The sequence below is a fragment of the Heterodontus francisci genome, chromosome 8 (genome assembly GCF_036365525.1).
Source record: "Heterodontus francisci isolate sHetFra1 chromosome 8, sHetFra1.hap1, whole genome shotgun sequence".
NCBI classification, from domain to species: Eukaryota; Metazoa; Chordata; class Chondrichthyes; order Heterodontiformes; family Heterodontidae; genus Heterodontus; species Heterodontus francisci.
This window is the reverse complement of record NC_090378.1, coordinates 27,180,836-27,207,264: the sequence shown is the minus strand read 5'-3', so window position 1 is coordinate 27,207,264 and position 26,429 is coordinate 27,180,836. Positions and strand designations below refer to the sequence as shown.

Here is a 26,429-nt window from a genome sequence, read left to right as displayed (position 1 = left end):
TACCTTATCCACCTGCGTTGCCACTTTCAGTGACCTGTGGACCTGTACGCCCAGATCTCTCTGCCTGTCAATACTCCTAAGGGTTCTGCCATTTACTGTATACTTCCCACGTGCATTAGACCTTCCAAAATGCATTACCTCACATTTGTCCGAATTGAACTCCATCTGCCATTTCTCCGCCCAAGTCTCCAACCGATCTATATCCTGATGTATCCTCTGACAATCCTCATCACTGTCCGCAACTCCACCAACCTTTGTGTCGTCTGCAAACTTACTAATCAGACCAGCTACATTTTCCTCCAAATCATTTATATATACTACAAACAGCAAAAGTCCCAGCACTGATCCCTGTGGAACACCACTAGTCACATCCCTCCATTCAGAAAAGCACCCTTCCACTGCTACCCTCTGTCTTCTATGACCGAGCCAGTTCTGTATCAATCTTGCCAGCTCCCCTCTGATCCCATGTGACTCCACCTTTTGTATCAGTCTGCCATGAGGGACCTTGTCAAAGGCTTTACTGAAGTCCATATAGATAACATCCACTGCCCTTCCTTCATCAATCATCTTTGTCACTTCCTCAAAAAACTCTATCAAATTAGTGAGACACGACCTCCCCTTCACAAAACCATGCTGACTCTCGCTAATAAGTCCATTTGTTTCCAAATGGGAGTAAATCCTGTCCCGAAGAAGTCTAGAAGTGAGAGAGACATGGATTAGAATTTCAACTGTACATGGGCTAAGGCAGGAGCAGATGCGGGCAGTGTTACGGAAGTGAATGTAGGCAGACTTTATGATGGAGAGGATCAGAAACATGGTTCAGGGTTGAGTAGGACACCAAGGCTGCAAGCAATCTGGTTCAGCATGAGACATTGGGCAGATTGGGGATGGAATCTGTAACAAGGGTACAGAGTTTGTTGGAGCCAAATTCAGTGGTTTTTGGCCATACCCAACACTTAGCTGGAGGAGATTGCATCTCATCAAAGACTGGATAATACAGTGGAGTGGTCCAGAGAGGAGATGGAGAGATGGAATCTGTTCCCATGTCTGCGGATGATGTTGCCAAGGGGAAACATGTTCATAAGGAAGTTGAGCGAGCCGAGAAAAAAATCCTTGGAGGCTGCTGAGGTGTGGGGAACAGAAGAGTATCCAATGTTAGAGAAATTCTGGCTACAATCAGATAGGTTATAATGGAATCAAACAAGGGTCAAACGAGGGTAGTCCCATTGAGCTGGAAAACATAGGAGAGGTGCTGTCAGAGGATGGTGTGGTCAGCCATTTCAAAGACTGCCACGGTCTAGGAGGATTGCGCTCACAGAAGATGTAATTTGTGACTTTGCTTAGGGCCGTTTAGATGTTGTGTCAGGGGCGGAATCCTATTTGGAGAAATTGGAGACAGAGTTGCTGGAAAGAATTTGGGAAATGCCAACACGTTCAAGGACTCTTGAGGGAAAAGGAAAATAGGAAATCTGGCAATAGTTTGAAAATACAAAAGGATGAAGGATGAATTGTTTGAGGAGGGGGATGATGAGGGCAATTTTGAAAGGGTGGGGTTACGTGACTGTGGAGATGGAACCGTTTACAGTGTCAGCTAGCAGGAAGGGACAGCAGTTTAGAAATCCATAAAACCGTCTACTGGTTGTTCAAGGGCGCAGGAGAGAGGGGTTTAAGGGGACAATTGATGGTGGATAGCTAAACTCCAGGGCTCATATTAGTTGCCCAAAATGATACTGAAGTTAAGTATGGATCTGGCAGAGGAGAGTAGGCCAGATAGGCATATCGCAGATGTAAACAGAGGTTACTCCTTACTCCAGGTACCTTGGGTTGGATGGTGGGGGGAGGGTTGTGGAATTTTACCCCGAAACAATTGGCAGGTTTAGGTCATATGGGAGGTTAAAGTGTTAAAAATCTGAATCCCAACTCTAACCCATCCACTTCCAGTTTTAACAAAGGCAGGACAGGGGTCGGGCAACAAAACCGCTCCCAGAAATGGGTTGGCAATTTAAATATTATAACGAGGCTGTGTGCCTCATGCTGATCCACAAATTTACATTTAACTCTGGCTGGCCATGTTTCCCGGGCCTCTGGAGCCCCAGCAGCTAAAGGAAGGCGAGGACTGCTGGGCCCAGGAGGCAAGTGCCTTTCCACTTACCTGCTGGATCCAGTGTCCTTGCTCTACCTACCCCCTGCAATTGGACACTCTTTCCTGACCCTTCCGATCTCCCCCCCCCAATCTCCCTTCAAGGCCTCCATTCTCATACCACCTCTCACTCCTCCAACCTCAATTCCCCTCACCCCAGGACTCCAGAAGCCAAAGCCCCTCACCCTCATCCTTCGATCTCACAGAACTCCAATCTACAGCCCCACCAGCCCCATTCCTGAACCCCGGCCCCTCTCCCCCGGACTCCGATCTCCACACCATCCCAAGCCTCCGATCCTTCCTGCACCACTCCCACTCCCCGACTGCAGCCTGCTGCCAAAGGCCTACCCAACTGACAGAAAGCCAGCCTCCCAATCTTGCTAGCAACAGCCAGGAAATGGAAAAAGAAATGTTGATCAGGTCCTGCCATTCAATTCGGCAGAGCCTGAGGGAAACCCATTCTTCTGGATTTCCTGACCTCAAAGCAGTCCCCACCCCTAACCTGCCTCCGAGTAAAAATCCAGCCCCTTCTTTAAATGAATTAAAAATTGTAACACTCAGGGAGAAAAATAAATGCAAAATAATATGCGTGGCTATCTTATACTACATTATTTTATGACTCAGAAATGGGCATCATAAAATAGGGATTAAATATAGCTGTAGGTTTTTAAGATGGCCTTTCTCGGTGGTCAGCAGTGGATATGGTTCAAATCCATGGCCATCACCAATAGTTTCCTCAGACTTCTCCCACTCAGCCACTGTAACATCCTCCAAAGTTATCATGGTGTTTTGGAAGAGGCTCCCCACCCATGTTAAATAGATAATAGAGGAGAACAGTCCGAGGGAAAATTACTTAAACTTACATTGCATTAAGGACAACATCCAGGCTTGGGCTGATAAGTGACAAGTAACATTCGCGCCACACAAGTGCCAGGTAATGACCATCTCCAACAATAGAGAATCTGACCGCCTCCCCTTGATGTTCAATGGGGTTGCCATTGCCAATTCCTTCACTATCAACATCCTGGGGGGTTACCATTGGCCAGAAACCCAAACAATCCATATAAATACTATAGCTACAAGAGCAGTCAGAGGCTGGGAATTCTGCAGTGAGTAACTCACCTACGGAATCCCCAAAGCCTGTCCACCATCTACAAGACACAAGTCAGGAGTGTGATGGAATACTCTCCACTTGCTGAGACAAGTACAGCTCCAACAATGATCAAAAAGCTCGACACCATTCAGGACATAGCAGCCCGCTTTATTGGCACCCCATCTACCACGTTAAACGTTCACTCCCTATACAAGATAAGAGCTCATGGTGTTGGGGGTAATATATTTGCATGGATAGAGGATTGATTAACAGGAAACAGAGAGTCAGGATAAATGGGGCATATTCAGTTTGGCAAACTGTAACTAGTGGAGTGCCTCAGGGATCAGTGCTGGGGCCTCAATCTTTGCGATTATATTATTGACTTGGTTGAAGGGACCGAGTGTACTGAAGCCAGATTTGCAGATGATAAAAAGATGGGTAGGAAAGCAAGTTGTGAAGAGGACAAGAAGGCCGGGATTTTATCTGGATGATTGGGGTCTCGATATCCGGAAAAACTGACGCTGAGAACCCCGCATCGCCTCTTCTGTGGGAGGCCTGCCGAATCAAGTGCCAATTAGGCACTTAACTGGACAGCGGCAGGCCTTCCACGGGATCAAGGACCCCAGCGACGGAAGTCCCGCCTGCTGAGAACTGCCGGCCAATCAGAGGCCTGCAGCTCTTTCAATGTGCAGCGCCATCATGGAGGTGGCAGCTACTGCCAGTGGCGCACCTGCCCGAAGCCCAGGTGCTAAACCCAGGCCAAGGTAGGTCAGGGCAGGAGCTGTCTCGCAGGGTGGGGACCACAGGGGAGGGGGGGTGTAGGGGGGTTGGCAGCAAGGGCAGAGGGATGGCTCTCAGCCAAGCAGCCCGCACAGTTTTTCCTGCCGGACTTCCCATGCGCGACAGGGCCACCTGCCGCACGGCTAGTTGCGGCAGCAGCAGGATGAGGCCCTTAATTGAGTATTAATTGCTCAGTTAAGGGCCTCAATTGGCAGCAGGGCAGGAAGGCTGTTCACAGGCTTTCCTGCCACGAACTTAATTTTGGCAGAGGCGGGAATGTGTCCCCCCGCACCACCATCTCACCCCCCAGTAGCTCTTAGTCCCAGCCGGGGTGAGACCAATTAGCCTGGAGAGGCAAACCCCTACTTACCTGGACGACTGACTCCATGTCTTCAGCTGGGCTGCAGTCCGAGCAGTGACTATATGCTCTCCCCCCCCCCCCCCCCCACCAAACCGCTGTGGGGGTGAGCATAAAATTCCTCTCAAAGTGTCTCCAAAGAGATATAGATAGGCTAAGTGAGTGGGTAAAAATTTGACAGATGTAGTATAATGTGGAAAAATGTGAGGTTGTTCACTTTGGCGCAAAGAAGAGAAAAGCAGAATATTACTTAAATGGAAAGAGACCAAATAATGCTGTGGTACAGAGAGATCTGGGTGTCCTTGTACATGAATCACAAACAGTTAGCATGCAGATACAGCAAGTAATTTGGAAGGTAAATGGAATGTTGGCATTTATTGCAAGGGGGATGGAGTATAAAAGTAGGGAATAAAAACAGAATGCACTGGAAATACTCAGCAGGTCTGGCAGCGTCTGTGGAGAGAGGAACAGAGTTAATGTTTCAGGTCTGTAACCTTTCATCAGAACTGGCAAAGGTTAGAAATGTAATAGGCTTTGAGCAAGTGAAAAGGGGAAGGGGGGAAGAAGAACAAAAGGAAGGTGTATGATGGGGCAGAAGGCAGGAGACATTAAATGACAGAGATGGCACAAAACAAAGGCAAAGGGAATGTTAATAGTTGTAGTAAAAGGCAAAGCATTAATCCAGAGAGAGTGTTAATGGCAGAATAATGAACAGCTCTATCCAAAAGCAAAACCATGATAAACAAATTTGATAGTGTTACGACCGACCGCTCAAGTCAAAGACCCCAATCAAAATATATGATTTTGATTGTGGTGGGAGAAATGCACTGTTAATTCAATCCCGTCCCTCCATAGATCGCCTAACATATCATTTTAAACTTTCCAAATCAAAGAAAGACCCAGCCAAATTGTGCCATCTGTCAGCCCCCGAATGAGGTGAACTAAACCAGGTGTCTTTAGATCAACAAATTAACTGTTTAATTAGAAAAACTAAATTCTTAAACACTACTAAGATATGAACAACATTTAAAATAGAAAAAATTAGTGTCCTTGCAGATTCACGCTCCTGCCGAATGTGGAACAGTCCAAGGTTGCTTGAAGTCGTCACAGCCATCTGATGGGGTAAAAAAGGTTCTTCAACAGTAGAACAGTCCGTAGTCTAATTCAGAAGTTGAAACTGATGTTTCCTTCTCCAGCGATGAATTTCAACAATTAACAACTTGCAAACATTTTTTAATGAATCAATTTGGCTTAGAATTTTTTTTGAGGGATAAAAGATTGTCACAGTCTAACTTCCCTTCCTTCAGTTTAAATTATCAGAGATCTCTGTTTTGGCTTGGCTTTTTAGAATTTTGAGAATCATAAATAAACAGCCTAAATTCTCTTCCTTCAGTTTAAATGGTCTGAGAGTGCTCCTTTCAGATGCTAACACACAGCTGTCTGTCTGTTTCTCTGAGTTAGAACAGTCTGTTTCCACTATATGCTATTTCAAAATTAAATTGCAACGATATATGTCTCGGTCTCTGGCCATGAATGGCTGTATCCCGGGCAATGAGAATGCACTCTTTGACTCACAGGCGGGAATTTTACCCCACCCCAGCGAGCCGGATGGTGGTGGGGGGGGTGGCGTAAAATTGAGCAGGAGGCTCCGGGAGGCCTTCCCTACCCGCTCCCGCCTTCGCCCCACTTTACTTGGGCCAGGGGGTCGGGTGGTGCGGGGGGCAAGAAATGGGCTGCCTGCCCCAGGCCAATCAAGGCCCTTAAGTGGCCACTTAACTGCCACTTAAGGGCCTTTGCTCGTCTCCATCGGGATTTTACTAATGACAGCGGGCGTCCAGGAGACGTGAAAGGATGCCCAGTGAAACCTGGTGGCCTCTCAGCGTACCGCAGTGGGGTGGGGCCCGGACAAATCACCCCAGCTTCCCCAACCACCCCCAGGACCAGAAACACCCCCTTCACGCCAAATGACCATCCTTGCCTCGCCAGGGTGAGACCAATTAGCCTGGAGAGGCAAACCCCTACTTACCTGGACGACTGACTCCATGTCCTCGGCTGGGCTGCAGTCCGAGCAGTGGCCACTGCTCCCGGTGGCGCTGCTGGGACTAAGAGCTACTGGCCCGATGATTGGTCGGCAGCTCAATGAGGTGGGACTTCCTCCCTCAAGCGGGTAGAAGTCCCACCTCGGAACAATTACAGCCTGGGAACCCATAAAATGCGGGACGAATCCCCGGGCCAGGCGGAAGAGGGTTCGCCACCGAGTGTTACGTCAGTGGCCAGCTCCCGTCCGCCTGACGTAAAATCCAGCCCACAGTCTCCGAATAGCTGTATCCCGGGGCAATGAGAACACATTCTTTGACTCCATTTTTAGAGCTTGCTGCTTTAAAGCAGTACTGCTTCCTTTCCAGCCTTAAAGACACATCGCATTCTTCCCAAAAAAAACTACAGGATCATAACAATAGGCACGTCGTTAAAAAATGAAATGAAATCAAATAAAATAAAAAAGGCAGTCATGCTCTGAAGTTGTTGAACTGAATGTTGAGTCCAGAAGGCTGTAAGGTGCCTAATCAGAAGATGAGGTGCTGTTCCTTGAGCCTGTGTTGAGCTTCACTGGAACATTTGCAGCAGGCCAAGGACAGAAGTGCAGTCATGAGAGCAGGGTGGTGAATTAAAATGGCAAGCAACTGGAGGTTCAGGGTCATGCTCGTGGACTGAGCGGAGGTGTCTCCCCGTTGTAGAGGCGACCGCATTGTGAGCAGCGAATACAATATACTAAATTGAAAGAAGTACAAGTAAGTCGCTGCTTCAGCTGGAAGAAGTGTTTGGGGCCTTGGTTGGTGAGGAGAGAGAAGGTAAAAGGGCAGGTATTACACCTCCTGCAATTGCATGGAAAGGTGCTGTGGGAAGAGGATAAAGTGAAGGGAGTTAATTGGGGTTTTAGTTGAGCGCTTAAAAGCAGACGTTCACTGGGATTGGGAGAGGGATTTGTGTGAGGAGCTACGTGTTTGTAATCCTTTTATTCTGCACAATAAATGTGAAACTGAGTAAATATAGGCTCCAGCCTTATCCTTCTGTAACAAGCTTTCTGGAGTTTAACATGTTAGCGGAGGATGGTTGCCTAAAGCTGAAGGTTGGAAAATAGGATTTTTCTATTGTATAGGAAACTAAAGTCTCACAGGCTATTGTGAAAAATATGGCAGAAAACAAGTGCAAATTGTCAGGGTATGACTACCCTCTGGTGTTTTCGGAGTCTGAACCATATGACCAGTGGAAGAATGAAGTGGATATGTGAACACGGGTTACATCTCTACCAAAGAGGAAACAAGGCCTTGGCATTGCCACTTCCTACCAAAAGTAAAATTAGAAGTAAAGTGTTTGCTGAACTGGATGCTCATCAGTTGGATACTGATAAAGGGTTGGATCTTCTGCTAGGATTTATGGATGAAATGTACAAGAAAGATGACCTACTGAATGCATGTGAGGTATGGTCAGAGTTTGATAGATTTCGGAAAACAGATGGTTATTCAATGGAGAAATATATCATGGACTTTAACAGATTGTATAAAAGACTGAGGAAATTCAATTTGGAGATCCGTGATTCAGTGCTAGCTTTTAAATTGCTAGATTGTGCTGGGGTGTTGCATATGGACAGGCTCCTGTTTCTAACTAGGGTTTGGTTCTTGGACAAAGACTCTCTTTTGGACCAAATGTCCGCAGCCTTAAAAAAAATTCCTGGGGAAACAGTCGTGGTCGAACAAGCGGGACACTCTGCGGTGACACAAAGCATGGAGGACTCAATGTTTACAAGAGTTAGAAATAATCGAGCGACTGGAAGAGGCCTTAGTACAATGGAAGAGTTAAAGACAGGAGGAATGAGGATGAAATCACCTTTAGCAGGTCTGAATATTACAGTGGAAGACAGGTTGGAACAGCAATCATAGATGAATGAATCCCAGGAATGCCCAAGGAACAGTTAATAGGTGCTTCAGATGTGACTCAAAGTATCATTATGCAATGAACTGCCCTAAGCGGAGGGGCAGAGTCTTCGAAATAACACATGAGGCAGAAGCGGAAGATACTGATGGATCTGAAGGAATTGTACCAGTCAAAAGGAGTTTTAGTCCTGTGCTGAATGTGTTGGTTGCGGATTCGTTCAACTATACGGTACTGGATAGTGCTTGTACGTCGACAGTATGTGGAACTGATTGGTTACAGTGTTATCTGGATTCACTCAGTAGTGAAGATCGAAGGAGTATAAAAGTACTACCAGCTTCAGGTTTGGTGATGACAACACACTGAAGTCACTGAAGAGAGTAGCAATTCCATGTAAAATAGCTGGGGTAAGCCACTTTATCAGTATTGATGTAGTCTCTAGTAAGATAGCTTTACTCTTGAGCAAGCCTTCAATGAAAAAGGCACAGATGAAACTTGATACGGAGCATGATAAGGCAATTGTTTTTGGGAAGCCAGTGAATTTGCAATTTACCCAGTCAGGGCATGATTGTAACCCCTTAACAAAACCTGATATTTCTAATTAGAGAAGTGTTGATTGCATCAGGTGTTACGAATCAGTGAGATAAAAGACAAATTGTCTTAAAGTTGCAAAGGCAATTTGCTCACCCTTCTTGTCAGAGATTAAAATTCTACTAAAAGATGCAGGTGTGATTGATGGACAGTATACAAGGATAATAGAAGAGATTAGTGAAAAGTGTGAGATTTGTAAAAAGTATCGGAGAACACCAACACGTCAGCCTTCCATTGGCACGTGACTTTAACGAGGTGGTTGCCTGGTTGCCATGGATTTAAAGGTATGGTACAAAGACAAGAATATTTTCATTCTACATTTCATAGATCGAGCAACTGGATTTAGTCTTTCTACAATAATAAGGACAAAAGGGTGATTATAGACAAAATTATGGAAAAATGGATAGGGACTGGGCTTGGGGCACCAGCTGACTGATAATGGAGGGGAATTTGCCAATGATGAGTTCAAGGATACGTATGAAAACATGAACATTACAGTTATGAATACTGCAGCTGAAATTCCTTCCAGCAATGGGCTTTGTGAAAGGAATCACACAGTGGTGGATGAATGTTACATAAAATGTTGGCTGACCAGCCAAAGTGTAAGTTGACAACTGCCCTGGCATGGGCGGTTCATGCGAAGAATTCATTTCAGATGGTTGGAGGATATAGTCCCTGTTGGTCTATGGGTGGAATCCCAAATTGCCTTCTGTACTGTGCGACAGTCCTCCTGCTCTAGAAGGTACTACAATAAGTTCAATTTTTTCTACACATTTGAATGCTTTACATGCAGGGAGACAGACTTTCGTCAAGGCTGAGGTCTCTGAGAAAATTCACAGAGCTCTGAGGCATCGTCTAAGGCCATCTGAGGCAGAATTTAGTCCAGGAGATTTGGTTTATTATAAAAGAGAGGGCCATAAGGAATGGAAGGGCCCTGGTAAGGTAATCGATTGGGATGGTAAGACATTAGTTATCAAGCACAGAAATCAAACTGTTAAGGTTCATTCTTCACGATTAATCGGGGTTGATTACAAAATCTCAGAATCTGAGTAGCTGATAGAGGGAGCAGAGGCACCTTGTACCTCGAATATTCATGTGTTTTCTCATGAAGGTCCTGAGGCACAGGTAGATCAAAAGTTGGATAGTAATGTAACCGATCATGATGCTCAGTAAAGAGCTATCGCATCCAAAGGCCAGTTGCCTCGTGTAGGTACTCGGGTGACATATATTCCAGAGGAGTCTGGTAAATGGAGGGATGCAACAATTGTGAGGTGTGCAGGAAAATCTACAGGCAAGTTTAAATATTGGTTAAGTGTTCAAGATGATGGCCAAGAAGCCAGAGCCATGAACTGGCAGAATGGGGGTGAAAGAGTGGAAGGTAAGAAAGCGCAGTGCAAGTTTTGATAGTGGGTCAGGAAGTGACTCTTGTGTAAGGAAGCAATCATGTACAGGAGAAAGGGCCTCCGATAAAGTGCAAGGGAGATCTTCTAGCAGTAGTTTCGAAAGGCATCAAAGTTCTAATAGAGGCCATAGTTTGAACAGATTCCACAATGAAACAAAGGCTAGAGGGCAGTCTCGGAAGAGAACTTGAAGCAGAAGTCCTCATAATCGTGAAGTTTTAGTGGCTGCCAATAAACTTGAGGATAAACTGATCAGAGAAGCAAAACATAAGCAATTAGAGAGTTGGAGAGAGTTTGGAGTCTATTCTGAGGTACCAGATAGGGGACAGCCGGCCTTCTCACATGGATGAATTTGTACTGAAAATGTCCTTCCTGATGGAACGTAGAAGGCTGAAGCGAGGTTAGTTGCGAGGGGTTTTGAAGAGCGATTGGGGGATGTTAGAGTGGACTCTCCCACAGCTGGAAAAGTATTCTTGAAAATCCTTTTGGCTCTTTTGGCCACATATTCATGGGAGTGTAGCGCCATTGACATAAAAGCTGCATTTCTACAAGGTGATACTTTTCAGAGAGAAGTGTATCTGAAACCCCCAAAGAGGCAGCAGATACAGAAGGAAAACTATGGAAACTGAACAAATGCATCTATGGCCTTAATGATGCTTCCAGGGCATGGTATTTCTGGGTGAGACATGTTTTTTTGAAAATTGGTTGTGTTTTCTAAAAGCAGATCCTGCAATGTTTTATTGGTATCATAAAGATAAACTGTCAGGCATCTTCATGATCCACGTTGACGATTTCTTATGGGGTGATACTGTGGATTTTGAGAAGTATGTTATTAATAAGATGAAGGCAGAATTTAAGATTGTGAGTCAGGCTTGTGGGGCCTTTAAACATATTGGTTTAGATATTAAGCAGAATAAGTCTGGAATAAGTTTGATTCAACAATCCAATTAGGAGAGTGTTATTCCCATCCCGGTTAATCGTGTTAGATCGTCACAGAAAGATGATCAGTATATATATTGTAGTATATATAAATTATTTGGAGGGAAATGTAGCTGGTCTGATTAGTAAGTTTGCGGACGACACAAAGGTTGGTGGAGGTGCGGACAGTGGTGAGGATTGTCAGAGGATACAGCAGGATATAGATCGGTTGGAAACTTGGGCGGAGAAATGGCAGATGGAGTTTAATCCGGACACATGTGAGGTAATGCATTTTGGAAGGTCTAATGCAGGTGGGAAGTATACAGTAAATGGCAGAACCCTTAGGAGTATTGACAGGCAGAGAGATCTGGGCGTACAGGTCCACAGGTCACTGAAAGTGGCAACGCAGGTGGATAAGGTAGTCAAGAAGGCATACGGCATGCTTGCCTTCATCGGTCAGGGCACAGAGTATAAAAATTGGCAAGTCATGCTGCAGCTGTACAGAACTTTAGTTAGGCCACACTTAGAATATTGCGTGCAATTCTGGTCGCCACACTACCAGAAGGACGTGGAGGCTTTGGAGAGGGTACAGAAGAGGTTTACCAGGATGATGCCTGGTCTGGAGGGCATTAGCTGTGAGGAGAGGTTGGATAAATTCGGATTGTTTTCACTGGAACGACGGAGGTGGAGGGGTGACATGATAGAGGTTTAGAAAGTTATGAGCGGCATGGACAGAGTGGATAGTCAGAAGCTTTTTCCCAGGGTGGAAGAGTCAGTTACTAGGGGACACAGGTTCAAGGTGCGAGGGGCAAAGTTTAGAGGGGATGTGCAAGGCAAGTTCTTTACACAGAGGGTGGCGAGTGCCTGGAACTTGCTGCCGGGGGAGGTGGTGGAAGCAGGTACGATAGCGACGTTTAAGAGGCATCTTGACAAATACATGAATAGGAAGGGAATAGAGGGATACGGTTCCCGGAAGTGCAGAGGTTTTAGTTTAGGCAGGCATCAAGATCGGTGCAGGCTTGGAGGGTCGGATGGCCTGTTCCTGTGCTGTACTGTTCTTTGTTGTTTGTTCTTTTGTTCTAAAGCAGAGATTGAGCAATTGCAAAGCCTGGTGGGTCAATTAAACTGGTTGGGCTCTCAGACTAGGCCTGATGTTAGTTTTGATGTGCTGGAGTTAAGCATGATGATGAAACATCCAAAAGTTGAGAATGGTTTAAGGGCAAATAAAACTTTGAAAAAACTAAATCTGGAGAAATGTGTACTGAAGTTCCCATCCTTAGGTGCCCCAAAGAACATGAAGCTAATAATTTTTAGTGATGCTTCACATGCTAATCTTGCTGATGGTTATTCAAGTGCAGCTGGCTTCATAATATTTCTGATGGGGGGGGGGGGAGTTCAAACTAATTTGGCAGGAGGATGGGATACAGAATGGAGGTACAGAAGGGGGTGATGCTCAGTCAAATGTAGAAGAGAAACTGAGTCAGTCTGAAAGGCAGAGCAAATATTGTTAAGGCACAAGCGAATAATGCAAGGCTGGATTGTATCTATTTTAACGCAAGGAGTCTTACTAGTAAGGCAGATGATTTGAGGGTGTTGATTAACACATGGGAATATGATTTTATTGCTATCACCGAGACATGGTTGAGGGAAGGGCAGGATTGGCAGCTCAATATCCCAGGGTGTAGAATCTTCAAGTATGACAGGGAAGGGTGTAAAAGAGGAGGTGGCATTGCACTGTTGATCAAGGAGTCAATTACTGCAGTAAGGAGAGATGATTTTTTCTATTCATTCATGGGATGTGGGCATTGCTGGCCAGGCCAACATTTATTGCCCATCCCTAATTGCCCTTGAGAAGGTGGTGGTGAGCTGCCTTCTTGAACCGCTGCAGTCCATGTGGGGTAGGAAGGGAGTTCCAGGATTTTGACCCAGCGACAGTGAAGGAATGGCGCCAAGTCAGGATGGTGTGTGACTTGGAGGGGAACTTGCAGGTGGTGGTGTTCCCATGCATTTGCTGCCCTTGTCCTTCTAGTTGGTAGAGGTTGCAGATTTGGAAGGTGCTGTCGAAGGAGCCTTGGTGCGTTGCTGCAGTGCATCTTGTAGATGGTACACACTGCTGCCACTGTGCCTCGGTGGTGGAGGGAGTGAATGTTTGTAGATAGGATGCCAATCAAGTGGGCTGCTTTGTCCTGGATGGTGTCGAGCTTCTTGAGTGTTGTTGGTGCTGCACCCATCCAGGCAAGTGGAGAGTATTCCATCACACTCCTGACTTGGTGGACAGGCTTTGGGGAGTCAAGAGGTGAGTTACTTGCTACAGGATTCCTAGCCTCTGACCTGCTCTTGTAGCCATGGTATTTATATGGCTACTCCAGTTCAGTTTCTGGTCAATGATAGCCCCTGGGATGTTGATAGTGGGGGATACAGCAATAGTAATGCCATTGAATGTCAAGAGGAGATGATTAGATTCAGTCTTGTTGGAGATGGTCATTGCCTGGCACTTGTGTGGTGCGAGTGTTACTTGCCATTTATCAGCCCAAACCTGGATATTGTCCAAGTCTTGCTGCATTTCTACACGGACTGCTTCAGTATCTGAAGAGTCAGGAATGGTGCTGAACATTGTGCAATCATCATCGAACATCCCCACTTTTGACCTTATGATTGAAGGAAGGTCATTGATGAAGCAGCTAAAGATGGTTGGGCCTAGGACACGTAGGATATCTTTGAAGGTTCCTCAAATGAGGCTATATGGGTAGAACTTAAAAACAAAAAGGGGGAAATCACGGCTGGGAGTGTACTACAGGCCTCCAAACAGTCAGGGAGAGATAGAGGAGCAGATATGTAGGCAAATCGCAGAGAGGTGTAAAGATAATAGGGTAATAATAGTAGGGGATTTCAACTTCCCCAATATCAACTGGGATAGTCTTAGTGCAAAAGGCTTAAAAGGGGTGTAATTCATAAAGTGCATACAGGAGAGCTTTTTGAGTCAGCACGTAGAAAGTGCTACAAGAGAAGGGTACTGGACCTAATCCTAGGGAATGAAGCCAGACAAGTGGTAGAAGTGTCAGTGGGAGAGCATTTCGGGGATAGTGACCATAACTCTGTAAGATTTAAGGTAGTTATGGAAAAGGACAAAGATGTACCGGAAATAAAGGTACTGAATTGGGGGAAGGCCGATTTCAATATGATAAGTCAGGATCTGGCCAAAGTGGACTGGGAGCAGCTACTTGTAAGAAAGTCTACATCAGATCAGTGGGAGTCATTCAAAAAGGAAATAGTGAGAGTTCAGGGCCAACATATTCCTGTAAAGGTGAAGGGTAGGACCAATAAGTCTAGGGAACCCTGGATGTCAAGGGATATAGAGGATTGGATAAGGGAGAAAAAGGAGGCTTATGGCAGATCCCATGCGCTGAAAACAGTGGAGACCCTAGAGGAGTACAGAAAGTTTAGTTTAGAGATACAGCACTTAAACAGGCCCTTCGGCCCACCGAGTCTGTGCCGACCATCAACAACCCATTTATACTAATCCTACACTAATCCCGTATTCCTATCACATCCCCACCTGTCCCTATATATTTCCCTACCAACTACCTATACTAGGGGCAATTTATGATGGCCAATTAACCTATCAACCTGCAAGTCTTTGGCATGTGGGAGGAAACCGGAGCACCCGGAGGAAACCCACGCAGACACAGGGAGAACTTGCAAACTCCGCACAGGCAGTACCCAGAATCGAACCCGGGTCCCTGGAGCTGTGAGGCTGCGGTGCTAACCACTGCGCCAATGTGCCCGCCCAAAGTGTATGGGGGTACTTAAATAATTAATGAGGAGAGCGAAGAGGCGACATGAAAAAACACTGACTGGCAAGATAAAGGAAAATCCCAAGGCATTTTATAACTATATTAAGGGCAAGAGGATAACCAGGGAAAGAGTAGAGCCCATTAGGGACCAAAGTGGCAATCTGTGTGTGGAGCAGGAGGATATAGATGAGGTTTTAAATGATTACTTTTCATCTGTGTTCACTATGGAGAAGGACAATGTAGGTGTAGAGATCAGGGAGGGGGATTGTGCTTTACCTGAACAAATTAGCATTGAAAGGGAGGAAGTGATATCTGTTTTAGAGGGCTTAAAAGTGGATAAATCCCTAGGTCCAGATGAGATGTATCCCAGGCTGTTATGAGAGGCGAGGGAGGAGATAGCAGGGGTGCTGACACAAATTTTCAAATTCTCTCTGGCCACAGGAGAGGTACCAGAGGAGTGGAGGACAGCGAATGTGGTACCATTATTCAAGAAGGGTAGCAAGGATAAACCAGGTAATTACAGGTCGATGAGTCTAACATCAGTGGTAGGGAAACTATTGGGAAAATTTCTGAGGGATAGGATTAATCTCCAGTTGGAGAGGCAGAGATTAATCAGGGATAGTTAGCATGGCTTTGTCAGGGGGAGATTGTGTCTGACAATCTTGATTGAATTTTTCGAGGCGGGGACTAGATGTGTAGATGAGGGTAAAGCAGTAGATGTAGTCTACATGGACTTCAGTAAGGCTTTTGATAAGGTCCCACATGGGAGAATGGTTAAGATGGTAAGAGCCCATGGGATCCAGGACAATTTGGCAAATTGGATCCACAATTGGCTTAGTGGCAGGAGGCAGAGGGTGATGGTCGAGGGTTGTTTTTGTGAGTGGAAGCCTTTGACCAGTGTTGTACGGCAAGGATCGGTGCTGGGACCCTTGCTGTTTGTAGTGTACATTAATGATTTAGACGTGAATATCGGAGGTATGATCAGTAAGTTCGCAGATGACACGAAAATTGGTGGTGTCGTAAATAGTGAGGTGGAAAGCCTTAGATTACAGGACGATATAGATGGGCTGGTAAGATGGGCAGAGCAGTGGCAAATGGAATTTAATCCTGAGAAGTGTGAGGTGATGCATTTTGGGAGGACTAACAAGACAAGGGAATATACAATGGATGGTGGGATCCTAGGAAGTACAGAGGGTCAGAGGGACCTTGGTGTACTTTTCCATGGATCACTGAAGACAGGTAGATAAGGTGGTTAGGAAGGCATATGGGATACTTACCTTTATTAACTGTGACGTAAAATACAGAGCAGGGAGGTTATGATGGAGCTGTATAAAATGCTAGTTAGGCCACAGCTGGAGTACTGTGTACAGTTCTGGGCACCACACTATAGGAAGGATGTGATTGCACTGCAGAGGAGATTCACCAGGATGTTGCCTGGGTTGGAGCATTTCAGCTACGAAGAGAGACTGGATAGGCTAGGGTTGTTTTCCTTAGAGCAGAGAAGGCTGAGGGGGGACCTGATTGAGGTATACAAAATTATGAGGGCCATAGATAGGGTAGATCGGAAGAAACTTTTTCCCTTAGCAGAGGGGTCAATAACCAGGTGGCATAGATTTAAGTTAAGGGGCAGGATGTTTAGAGGGGATTTGAGGAAAAACATTTTCACCCAGAGGTTGTTTGGAATGTGGAACACACTGCCTGAAGGGGTGGTAGAGGCAGGAACCCTCACAACATTTAAGAAGTATTTAGATGAGTGCTTGAAACTCCATAGCATACAAGGCTATGGGCCAAGTGCTGGAAAATGGGATTAGAATAGATAGGTGCTTGATGGCCGGCAGAGACACCGATGGGCTGAAGGGCCTGTTTCTGTGTCTAACTCTATGACTCGATGATGGGTGAAAATGGGAAATGTTGTCCTTTTGCTTGGGAGGCTAAGAAAATAAAAAGTGTTGTTAAAAAGCACGTTAGCTGCGGAAAAACTTGGTCTTGTGGAGGCAGTGGATATGGGGTTCTATTTGTCAAATATTTTGGGTGAAATTCTGAACAAGGGACATACTGAAGATAGGATACCCATTGAATGTTATGTGGATGATCATTCTTTGTTGAACAATGTACACTTTACAAAAAATTGAGTGGGAAACTATTATGTATTGACCTCGCTGGATTGAAACAAATGTTGGAGAGAAAGGAAGTCTCCAAACTCAAATGGGTAGATGCAAGTCATCAGCTTTCTGATTGTTTCACAAAGAAAAATGCAAGTGCAAAGAGATTGTTGGAGGTGTTGGATGAGGTGTGTCTCACGATGTAAAAGCTTTGTACCCAATATGGAATTTAATTTTGATTTATATTTTGAAATATTCTTTGAGCATGTTAATCTAAGTTGTATTGTAAAAGAAAGAAGGGAATCTGTTAATTGTGTGATTATATGCAGGTGAAGGGAGTTAATTGGGTTTTTAGTTGAGCACTTAAAAGCAGACACTCACTGGGACTGGGAGAGGGATTTGTGTGACAAGCTACATGTTTGTAATCCTTTTATTCTGCACAATAACTGTGAAACTGAGTAAATATAGGCTCCAGCCTTATCCTTCTGTAACAAGCTTTCTGGAGTTTAACAAAGGGAGGGGAGGGGAAGATGTGTTTGGTGGTGGCATCACGCTATAGGTGGCTGAAATAGCGGAGGATGATCCTTTGGATGTGGATGCTGGTGGAGTGGAAAGTAAAGACAAGGGGAACCCTGTCATGGTTCCAGGAGGGAGGGGAAGGGGTGAGGGCCGAAGTGCGGGAAATGAGTCAGACACAGTTGTGGGACCTGTCATACTCCAATGGAGAGGAATCCTTAGCTGAGGGGAAAGGAAGATATATCAGCATTTTCCCTGCTGAGTATTTCCAGCATTTTCTGTTTTTATTTCAGGTTTCCAGCATCAGCAGTATTTTAACAACCCTTTTTATTTTATATAAAAGTAGGGAGGTCTTGCAACAACTGTACAGGACATTGGTGAGACCACACCTAGTACTGTGTACAGTTTTGGTCTCCTTACTTAAGGAGGAATATACTTGCATTGGAAGCAGTTCAGAGATGATTTACTAGGGTGATTCCTGGAATCTTATCTTATGAGGAAAGGTTGAGCAGCTTGGGCTTATACTCGTTGGAGTTTAGAAGAATGAGAAGTGATCTTATTGAAACCTATAAGATTCCAAGGGAGCTTGACAGGGTAGATGCTAAGAGCAGGTTTCAAAATAAGGGGTCTCCCATTTAAGAAGGAGATGAAGAGGAATTTCTTCTCTGAGTGTCGTTCATCTTTGGAATTCTGTTCCCTAGAGTGCAGTGGAGGCTATATCATTGAATATATTCAAAGCTGAGCTAGATAGAGTTTTGATCTACAAAGGACGAAAGGGTTCTGGGGGGCTGGCAGGAAAGTGGAGTTGAGGCCACAATCGGGTCAACTGTGATCTTATTGAATGGCAGAGCAGGCTCGAGGGGCCTGCTGCTATTACTTATGATCTTATGATCCATCACCAGTGCACTGTGGCAACCATGTGTGCCATCTACAAGTTGCACTGCAACAATTTGCCAAAGCTCCTTCGACAGATCCTTCCAAACCTACAACCTTTACCACCTAGAAGAACAAGGGCAGCAGGTGCAGGTGACCATCACCTGCAAGTTCCCTTCCAAGTCACACACCATACAATCCGTGTGGGGTAGGTACACTCACAGTGCTGTTAGGTAGTGAGTTCCAGGATTTTGACCCAGTGATGATGAAGGAACGGTGATATATTTCCAAGTCAGTATGGTGTGTGACTTGGAAATATATCACCGTTCCTTCATCATCACTGGGTCAAAATCCTGGAACTCACTACCTAACAGCACTGTGAGTGTACCTACCCCACACGGATTGCAGTGGTTCAAGAAGGAAGTGCACCATCACCTTCTCGAGGGCAATTAGGGATGGACAATAAATGCTGGCCTTGCCAGCAACACTCACGTTCCATGAACGAATAAAAAAATGATTCTCCAAAATGAAATGTGGGATAAAAGATGCAATGAGGTTTTAAAAATGGCATAATTCAGTGAAAGATCTGCTTGTTGCATAAAATAATAGTTAAATAAAGATCAGATTTGGTTGCTTGAATTTTATAACTGTCAGAAATAAAGCCTTTTTTTATTCATGTGTAATTAATCCGAAAATACAATATTAGAATATTGGTCATTCAGTTCTTGGACTGTTAACTGTACTGTACTAGCTCACATATTTATTAATGTTTGTAAATTGCTTGAAAATTTCTACATATCTTTGTCTTTCCAAATTGCATTGAATATTTCTCTTCTACTTATTCAGGAAATAATTGGCAGAACTCTGCCACGTATCGGAGCCTATGGTGTGCTGAATAATGAGGAGCATGTAGTAGCTTTGATTGATGAAGAAATGTGCATTAACTGTGGAAAATGCTACATGACTTGCAATGATTCTGGTTACCAGGTAAGAAGGCATTAGTAATGAACTCAATGTGTATTATTGCATCTGATTTATGAGGCATTTGGATGTACAAATTGAAATTCTTGTGTACATCTGTCGTAAGGAAATCTTTAGCAGACTAAGGTTTCCTGGGGTCAACCAAACCGAAGACTTTATGGCCTACAGTAAATACATTCACAAAAGAAAATGTGCAGATGGATGAACATAAGTGAATTATTCATTTAAATAAGAAACTGTTAATGCTAGATCCTTTAGTAGGATAAATGTTACTTTCATTTGAGACCGTGCTTTTAGTTGCCGTTTTTAAACAATTCTTTAACTAATTTAATGATGGACTCAAATTGAGAAAAAAGAATGTTATCGAACTCAGAATACTTTCTCAATTATTTATCCTGGACAGACCATTGCATCATCCCTATAATTTAAAAGGGAAAGTCACACTCCCTTTAGAAATTCTTCTGGCTTCGCAAATGACACAACCCCTTTTACCCCTCCCCAGTGTTAATGCGGTTTGATTTACTCACTGGCTTTTTTGTCCCACCTTTCCACATCTTCCTTTGGAAGGGATTGAGTCCTTGCTAGGGCACCAGTCAACAAACCCATAGCTCATTCAAATGATTATTCTTGGTTTGTGAGCTTATGTAAGGGGTCTGCAACCTGCGGCTCCAGAGCCTCAAACGGCCCTTTAACATCTCATTTGTGGCTCCCAACCTTTTCCAGTTGGATTACATTAACGTGAAAAAAGCCTTAAAAAATTTAAGTCAAGAAAAATAAGAACCATGTTTTTATTGTGAGGATAAAAAGCTAATCATTATGCTGCACTTTACAGTTTCAAATGATTATTTTAACAAAAAACATCATCGTTCTCCAAATAAACTTGTTCGAGTGGTATAGCTACACCATTGTTATAGATAATGCCTTTGGTTCGAGGAGCACGTTTTATTGTTGAGACCATTATTGTTGTTAATATAGCTGAGATGATAAATTATTCTGAATGTGCTATGTTTTTTAATATAGCCACAACTAACCTAGTACAACCCACTTGGTGCAAACTATTCAACTAATAGCCCCACCCTCATTTACTCTTATCAAATTGTGCAAAATGGTGCACATTTCCCAATGGATGCAAGGCACTGGATGGCATTTCCCCAACCTTAAATACCTTAAGGAGAAGGCACTGGAGCTCTTTAGGAAGTACTCCATTCTCACCATTGGGGAGATGGCAATGTTGGTACCATGTTGCCAGCACCTGACTGAGCACCTTCTGGCCACACTAGAATCCCTATGAAGCACTGCACAGATACAAGCTTCTACCCAATTCCTATTCACAATAATCCCAAAAGCTAAGGGTGCATTTGAACTAATCGCCCGTCTGTCTGGTGGGAAGGATACAGGTGGAGGATTAAAACCACATCTGTGACCTCCCCATATTTTTCCCGTACTGTTCCCACCTGCAGCATTTGAACTGACCTGTCTCTGGCTGTGTCAGCGGCCCAACCCAGGCAAGGGCATCCTAATCAAATAGATCGCTACCCCACTGCCTTTTAACTCAGAATGTCAGATCTCCATCCGCAAAGTTAATGAGATGTGATGAAACCCCACAGTTGTCTCATATTCTCCTAAAGCCTTTCCAATGGATTGCCATATTACCTGCCATTTCTAGCTTTGTTGAGAATGGAGTGTGATGAATAATCAATTTACTTGCCTATATAATGGCTGCATTTCAACAACAACTTACATTTATATAGTGCCTTTAATGTAATAAAACGTTACAAGGAGCTTCAGAGCAGCATTATGAAACAAAATTTGAAATGGAACCACATAAGGAGACATGAAGGCAAATGACTAAAAGCTTGGTCAAAGAGGTAGGTTTTAAGGAGCATCTTAAAGGAGGAAAGAGAGATAGGGAGGTGCAGAGGTTTAGGGAGGGAATTCCAGAGCTTGGGACTGAGGCAGCTGAAGGCCCGGCCACAAATGGTGGAGTGCTTAAAATCGGGGATGCTCCAGAGGCCAGAATTAGAGGAGTGCAGATATCTTGGAGGGTTGTGGAGGAGATTACAGATATAGGGAGAGGCGAAGCCATAGAGAGGGATTTGAAAACAATGAAGGCTGCACTGCTGATCTGCCTGCCTCCGCTGATATGCCATGGTGACGGAAAGACGTTAGCCTCCCTCCCGACGTCTTTGCTGCCATTTTACCAGCCCTCCTGTCTCACAATCTGTTAACAAAAGGCTGATAAAATTCAGCCCTTTGTTTTTGGATGATGTTGCCGACGGGCAGCATGTAGATGAGAAGTAGCATGGGCCAAGGATAGATCCTTGGGGGACACCAGAGGTAATGGTGTGGAAACAGGAAGAGAAGTCATTGCAGGTGACTATCTTGCTACCATTAGATAGATGAGAACGGAACCAGGAAAGTGCAATCCTACTCAGCTGGGTGATGGTGGAGAGGCGTTGAAGGAGGATGGTGTGACCAACCATGTCAAAGGCAATAGACAGGTCGAGAAGGATGAGGCAGGATAGTTTACCTTTGTCACAGTCGCATAGGATGCCATTTGTGAAGTTAATAAGAGCTGTTCTCAGTACTGTGGCAGGGACAGAAACCCGATCGGAGGGATTCAAACATGGAGTTCTGGGAAAGATGGACACACATTTGAGAGACGACAGACGCACAAAGACTTTGGAGAGGAATGGGAGGTTGGAGAGGGGTGGTAGTTTGCAATGAAGGAGAGATCAAGGTTTTTTTTTGAGAATAGGGGGGATGACGACAGATTTAAAGGAGAGGGAAAAGTATCTTAAGAGAGGGAACTGTTAACAATATCAGCTGACATGCTTAATATTTTGCTGTTTCATTTTCATCTGATGCAGTATTATAGAACAGAACAGAATCAAATAAAACAGTTCTGGATCAGTTCTGAATCTGTCAGATGCAGAGTATGTACTGTATTAATCTAGCTGAAAAGCACAAGGAACTGTAGGAAGCTGGCCTTAAATGCTAGTTGTACCCATTTGACCGCATTACTAAGATATTCTGGCAGAATTAATGTGTTACTTCCATTTTGGACATAATGAGCATTTGTTATTACAGGTCAGTCACTAACAAAAGGCTTCAGAGTTAAAAACATATGGGATGAAATCAGACCTCATTGCACCTGCTTTCTGGGTGGAAAAAAAGAGGAACAGAGGTCCAATTTAGTTGGACAACCTACCGTGCCCAAATAACGTCAGAAAAATATGAACACCATACTGGTGTGGCTGTTGTAGAGGCAGCCCTAGCATTGGTCTAAAATAGGCATCACGTCTCATGAATATGCAAATCAGGGGCCTAAACCCTGTTTTCAGACCCATCCTGGAAACCTGTTTTCTTGAGCGAAACGGTTGTTGGGCCTGCTCGACTCAGGCTTACTTAGTGTATGTGCGGCCTCAGCAGTGGTCGTTAAAGAATCTGCTGGAGGTTGCCACCAAAAGGTTAAGTTTGTTTAAAAATACTTACGTTCGTGTGGAGCTAAGGGGAGCATTACTGCCGGCATTGCAGTGAACCCTCATTCATTCTTGCTTCACTGGCAAGCTGCCTGAGAGTGCACAGTAGGCATATGTAGCTACAGTCATTAAAATGAGAGCCAAGGCCCGATATCGATTGAGCCTCAGGCATATCTGTTCAGGCAGAGAAATTGTTCCTTGCACCCAATTTGTGCCAGCAGGCCAGTGAAAACCAATTTCTGCACCATATTGTTTATTGTTCAGCCTCCAAAACTAACCACATGAATCTATCAATCATTCAGCCCACTTTGAGGTTGGAGGGAATAGTTAGGAAATTTCCTGTACTTGACCATGGATACATTGCTACAACAAAATTGAAACATTCCCATAAGAGCACAGGGTTGCCAGCCTGGCCTCTCCAGGAATTAAAAATTAATCTTCTCGACACTGCTGCAAGCATCTTGGGAGAAAAATCAGTCAGACTTCAAACAAAAGTTTTTTTTATCATTTTCTTTGAAAACTTCTGTTTATATGGTGTAAAGATATTGGAGAAGAGTAAAAAGGTTGTTTTCCTGGGCCGCTTGTAAGTAGGCAATCATGTGACGAAAGCTCCAGGAAGCAGACCTAATTACTCTGAGTTGCCAACCCCATGACTGCACTTTGCTGCTTCTTCAATGATTCCATGTCCTAGCCTCAGTCATCCTTCCTGGCAACCTATTCCAACTGTTCCTACCCTCCCTGTAAAAAAAATATATATTTTTTATGGCCTTCACAAACTGTTCCCTCTTACAGACAAGCTAGAGACACATAAATTAAAGATGTTTTAGGGCAGTTTCAGAAGTTTTCACACAAAAGATAACAAAAATATTTAAAGTCCTTCAGAAAGTTTGATTCACTTTTCTTAACCACCATTTTTGATTTTACTGCATGCTTCAAGGTCTGTACTTCAAATGATGTTACAGATTCTGTTGCTATAGTAACAGCCTGGATTATGGTAAGTGATTACCATACTATTGTTACCTGCCTGCCTTCAGGACAGGAAAAAAAGAGACTTTTAATTTTAATTCAAATTAATAGAAAGCGGTGCATAGTAAATAAGCATAGTAAAAAAGAATAAGGTTCTTTCTCTTACAGGAGATGATAATTAGGTTTTGCTTTGGCTGATAACAGTTAAAATTCAGCTTTGTGCCTCCTGTGGACAGCGGTCCTTGAAAGCGCCAGAAAATTCATCACTGCTTTATTACTTTTTCTGCATATTATTTTTAAGTACCAGCCAAACTTTTTGCTATGTGGTTATCCAGTAGAGTTTTGTATTGCATTTGTTTCTGTCACATTTAATATAAAAGAAATGGAGACCAGTGGAAATTCTAGTGTAGACTCTGTAATGCTGCAGACTCAGATCAACTGCTGACTTCAATCATGTCTAAGAATTACAGCATAATTTACCAAAATGGTTGCAGTAAAAGCAAAAATTTTAATCAAACCTGATTGTATAATTTGTGTTGATGTTCTTTGGAGTATATTAATTACAGTACATCAGAAAGTAAGTGCAGTAGTATAACTCATTATAACTAAACCTGTATTAGCCCTCCGCCTATATTTACCTCCTAAATTTGATGCTTACAGAAAATGTATTCTTAATCTGTGTTGTTCACTACTCTGGGAATTCTGTGGCTGTGCTCATTAAAGTCATTTTTCAATACAGTCTAAATGTAGGCCTGTTTGTAAATATTCTTGCTTAACACATCTGTTAGGTTGGCTGAAGTCTTATGATAAAATGTTAAAGAGGATCAGTTTAAGTTCATTAAAATGCAATGAGTTACTAGCTTGGTACCATAATTCATTCATGCACTATGCTGAATACCAGCCTCTGCTAATGTTTGAAACCACACTTCCCCTGGAAGCTGAGTGACTAATCTAACTTTTATCATCAGATGATCAGTAACAAAGGGAAATTGAGATCAAACAAAGAGTTACTTGTACCAGCATCTAAACCATACTTGACAGCTCCCACAGAAACAGGTCAAACTGTTTAGCCTGCATGCTTGAAGAAGACTGCCCGAATAGTGGAGGGGAGGAGAATTATTTTAGTGCTGGGGAAACTAACTATCGATCTAGCCAATATCTGTTTGAATGGTGGAGCAGGCTTGATGGGCCAAGTGACATACTCCTGCTCCTATTTCCTATGATCCTACTAGCTCTTTAGGTGTTAATATTCTTTTTCTTGTGCTTGTGATTGTCTATTAACATCTTTACATCCTCAAGCAGTTAAAAGAAATAATTTAAAAACAGATAGGACATAAAAATATTACATCTTCTAGCAAGCCAAGGCCTTACTAATGAAATATACTGCTGAATTTATGGAAGTGTTAGCAGCTTGTTACTCTTTACTTGGAACTAGATGATCCAGATTAATAACAAGTATTTTTAAATTAAGACAGCCAATAACATGAATCTACTGATTAAAATATGTGAATCAGAGATCTGCCCTTTTCGCTATCTGTCTCTTCTCTCCTGACAATAAAGCATTCAAAACATCAGAATGGTTCTGCTCCAAATTACAGGTAAAAAATATCTACATTATGTGACTTTAATTAAAGTTTATACATTAGAGAATCTCAGATAAAAATCCCATAAATGTCATCTTAACAGATGGTCTGTAGCCTGTATTTTCAGAAAGTACTGAGGTGTTGTCCAATCCTAGATTTATGAAAGAGTTACAGGTTATCTTAGTGGGATAATATCTGAAGTTTGATCAAAACCATGGAAGGATGGAATCTTCACTATAATGCAACAGCTGTGACACTACCATCGTCTAATAATAGGAACATGAGAGGACTGAGAAAATTCATCTTGCCTTGAAGAGGTCAGATCCTGCTTACACTTTAGGGATTCCGACATATAGCTAACATCTGGGACCCTTGTTATCAATGAGACATTTTTCTATTGAAACAATATGCAGTGCTGCTGTTACATGATTAAGCAAAACAATTATAACCAGTGTCATCGCACGTATACCACAGAATTCTTTCTCGGCCTTTCTCCTCACATTGCAGCATTTACGTCTACCTGTCTGCCACAGTCAGACATCAACCTGCCAATAACCATTTATAAAACAAATGAAAATTTATCTGCCAGAAGAATTACATAAAAATTCACTTCATCTGGCAGTGTAAAAATATCAAAGATATATTATTAACACATAGGGAACCAAGGTGTGAATTTGGGACCTCAGGCATAAATATTCAGCTCCAAGCCTATGTCTCATTCACTAACCAGTTAATTCTCTTTCTCCCTCCCATCACATCTACTAGACTGTTTAAACTAAAACATGTGACCACTTAATTTTATTATTCCAAAGTACATCTATTTACAATTTCAAATCAAATTTTAAGTATTGTATTAATTGCACAATAAATTGTACTAATGTGTCCTATAAAATGAGACCTACAAGTCCTAATAAAACTGAAG

General features: G+C 43.5%; 1 protein-coding gene across 2 annotated transcripts in view; it reads left to right on the top strand.

Moving 5' to 3' along the window:
* The window catches only part of LOC137372719 (dihydropyrimidine dehydrogenase [NADP(+)]-like), an 823,566-nt gene that overhangs the window by 786,664 nt on the left and 10,473 nt on the right, over nucleotides 1–26,429 (top strand). For both annotated transcript variants that reach the window (XM_068036861.1, XM_068036859.1), the window contains one exon: nucleotides 19,342–19,482. In XM_068036861.1, coding sequence (XP_067892962.1) covers nucleotides 19,342–19,482 — 141 coding nt within the window. The remainder of the gene's footprint in view (nucleotides 1–19,341; nucleotides 19,483–26,429) is intronic.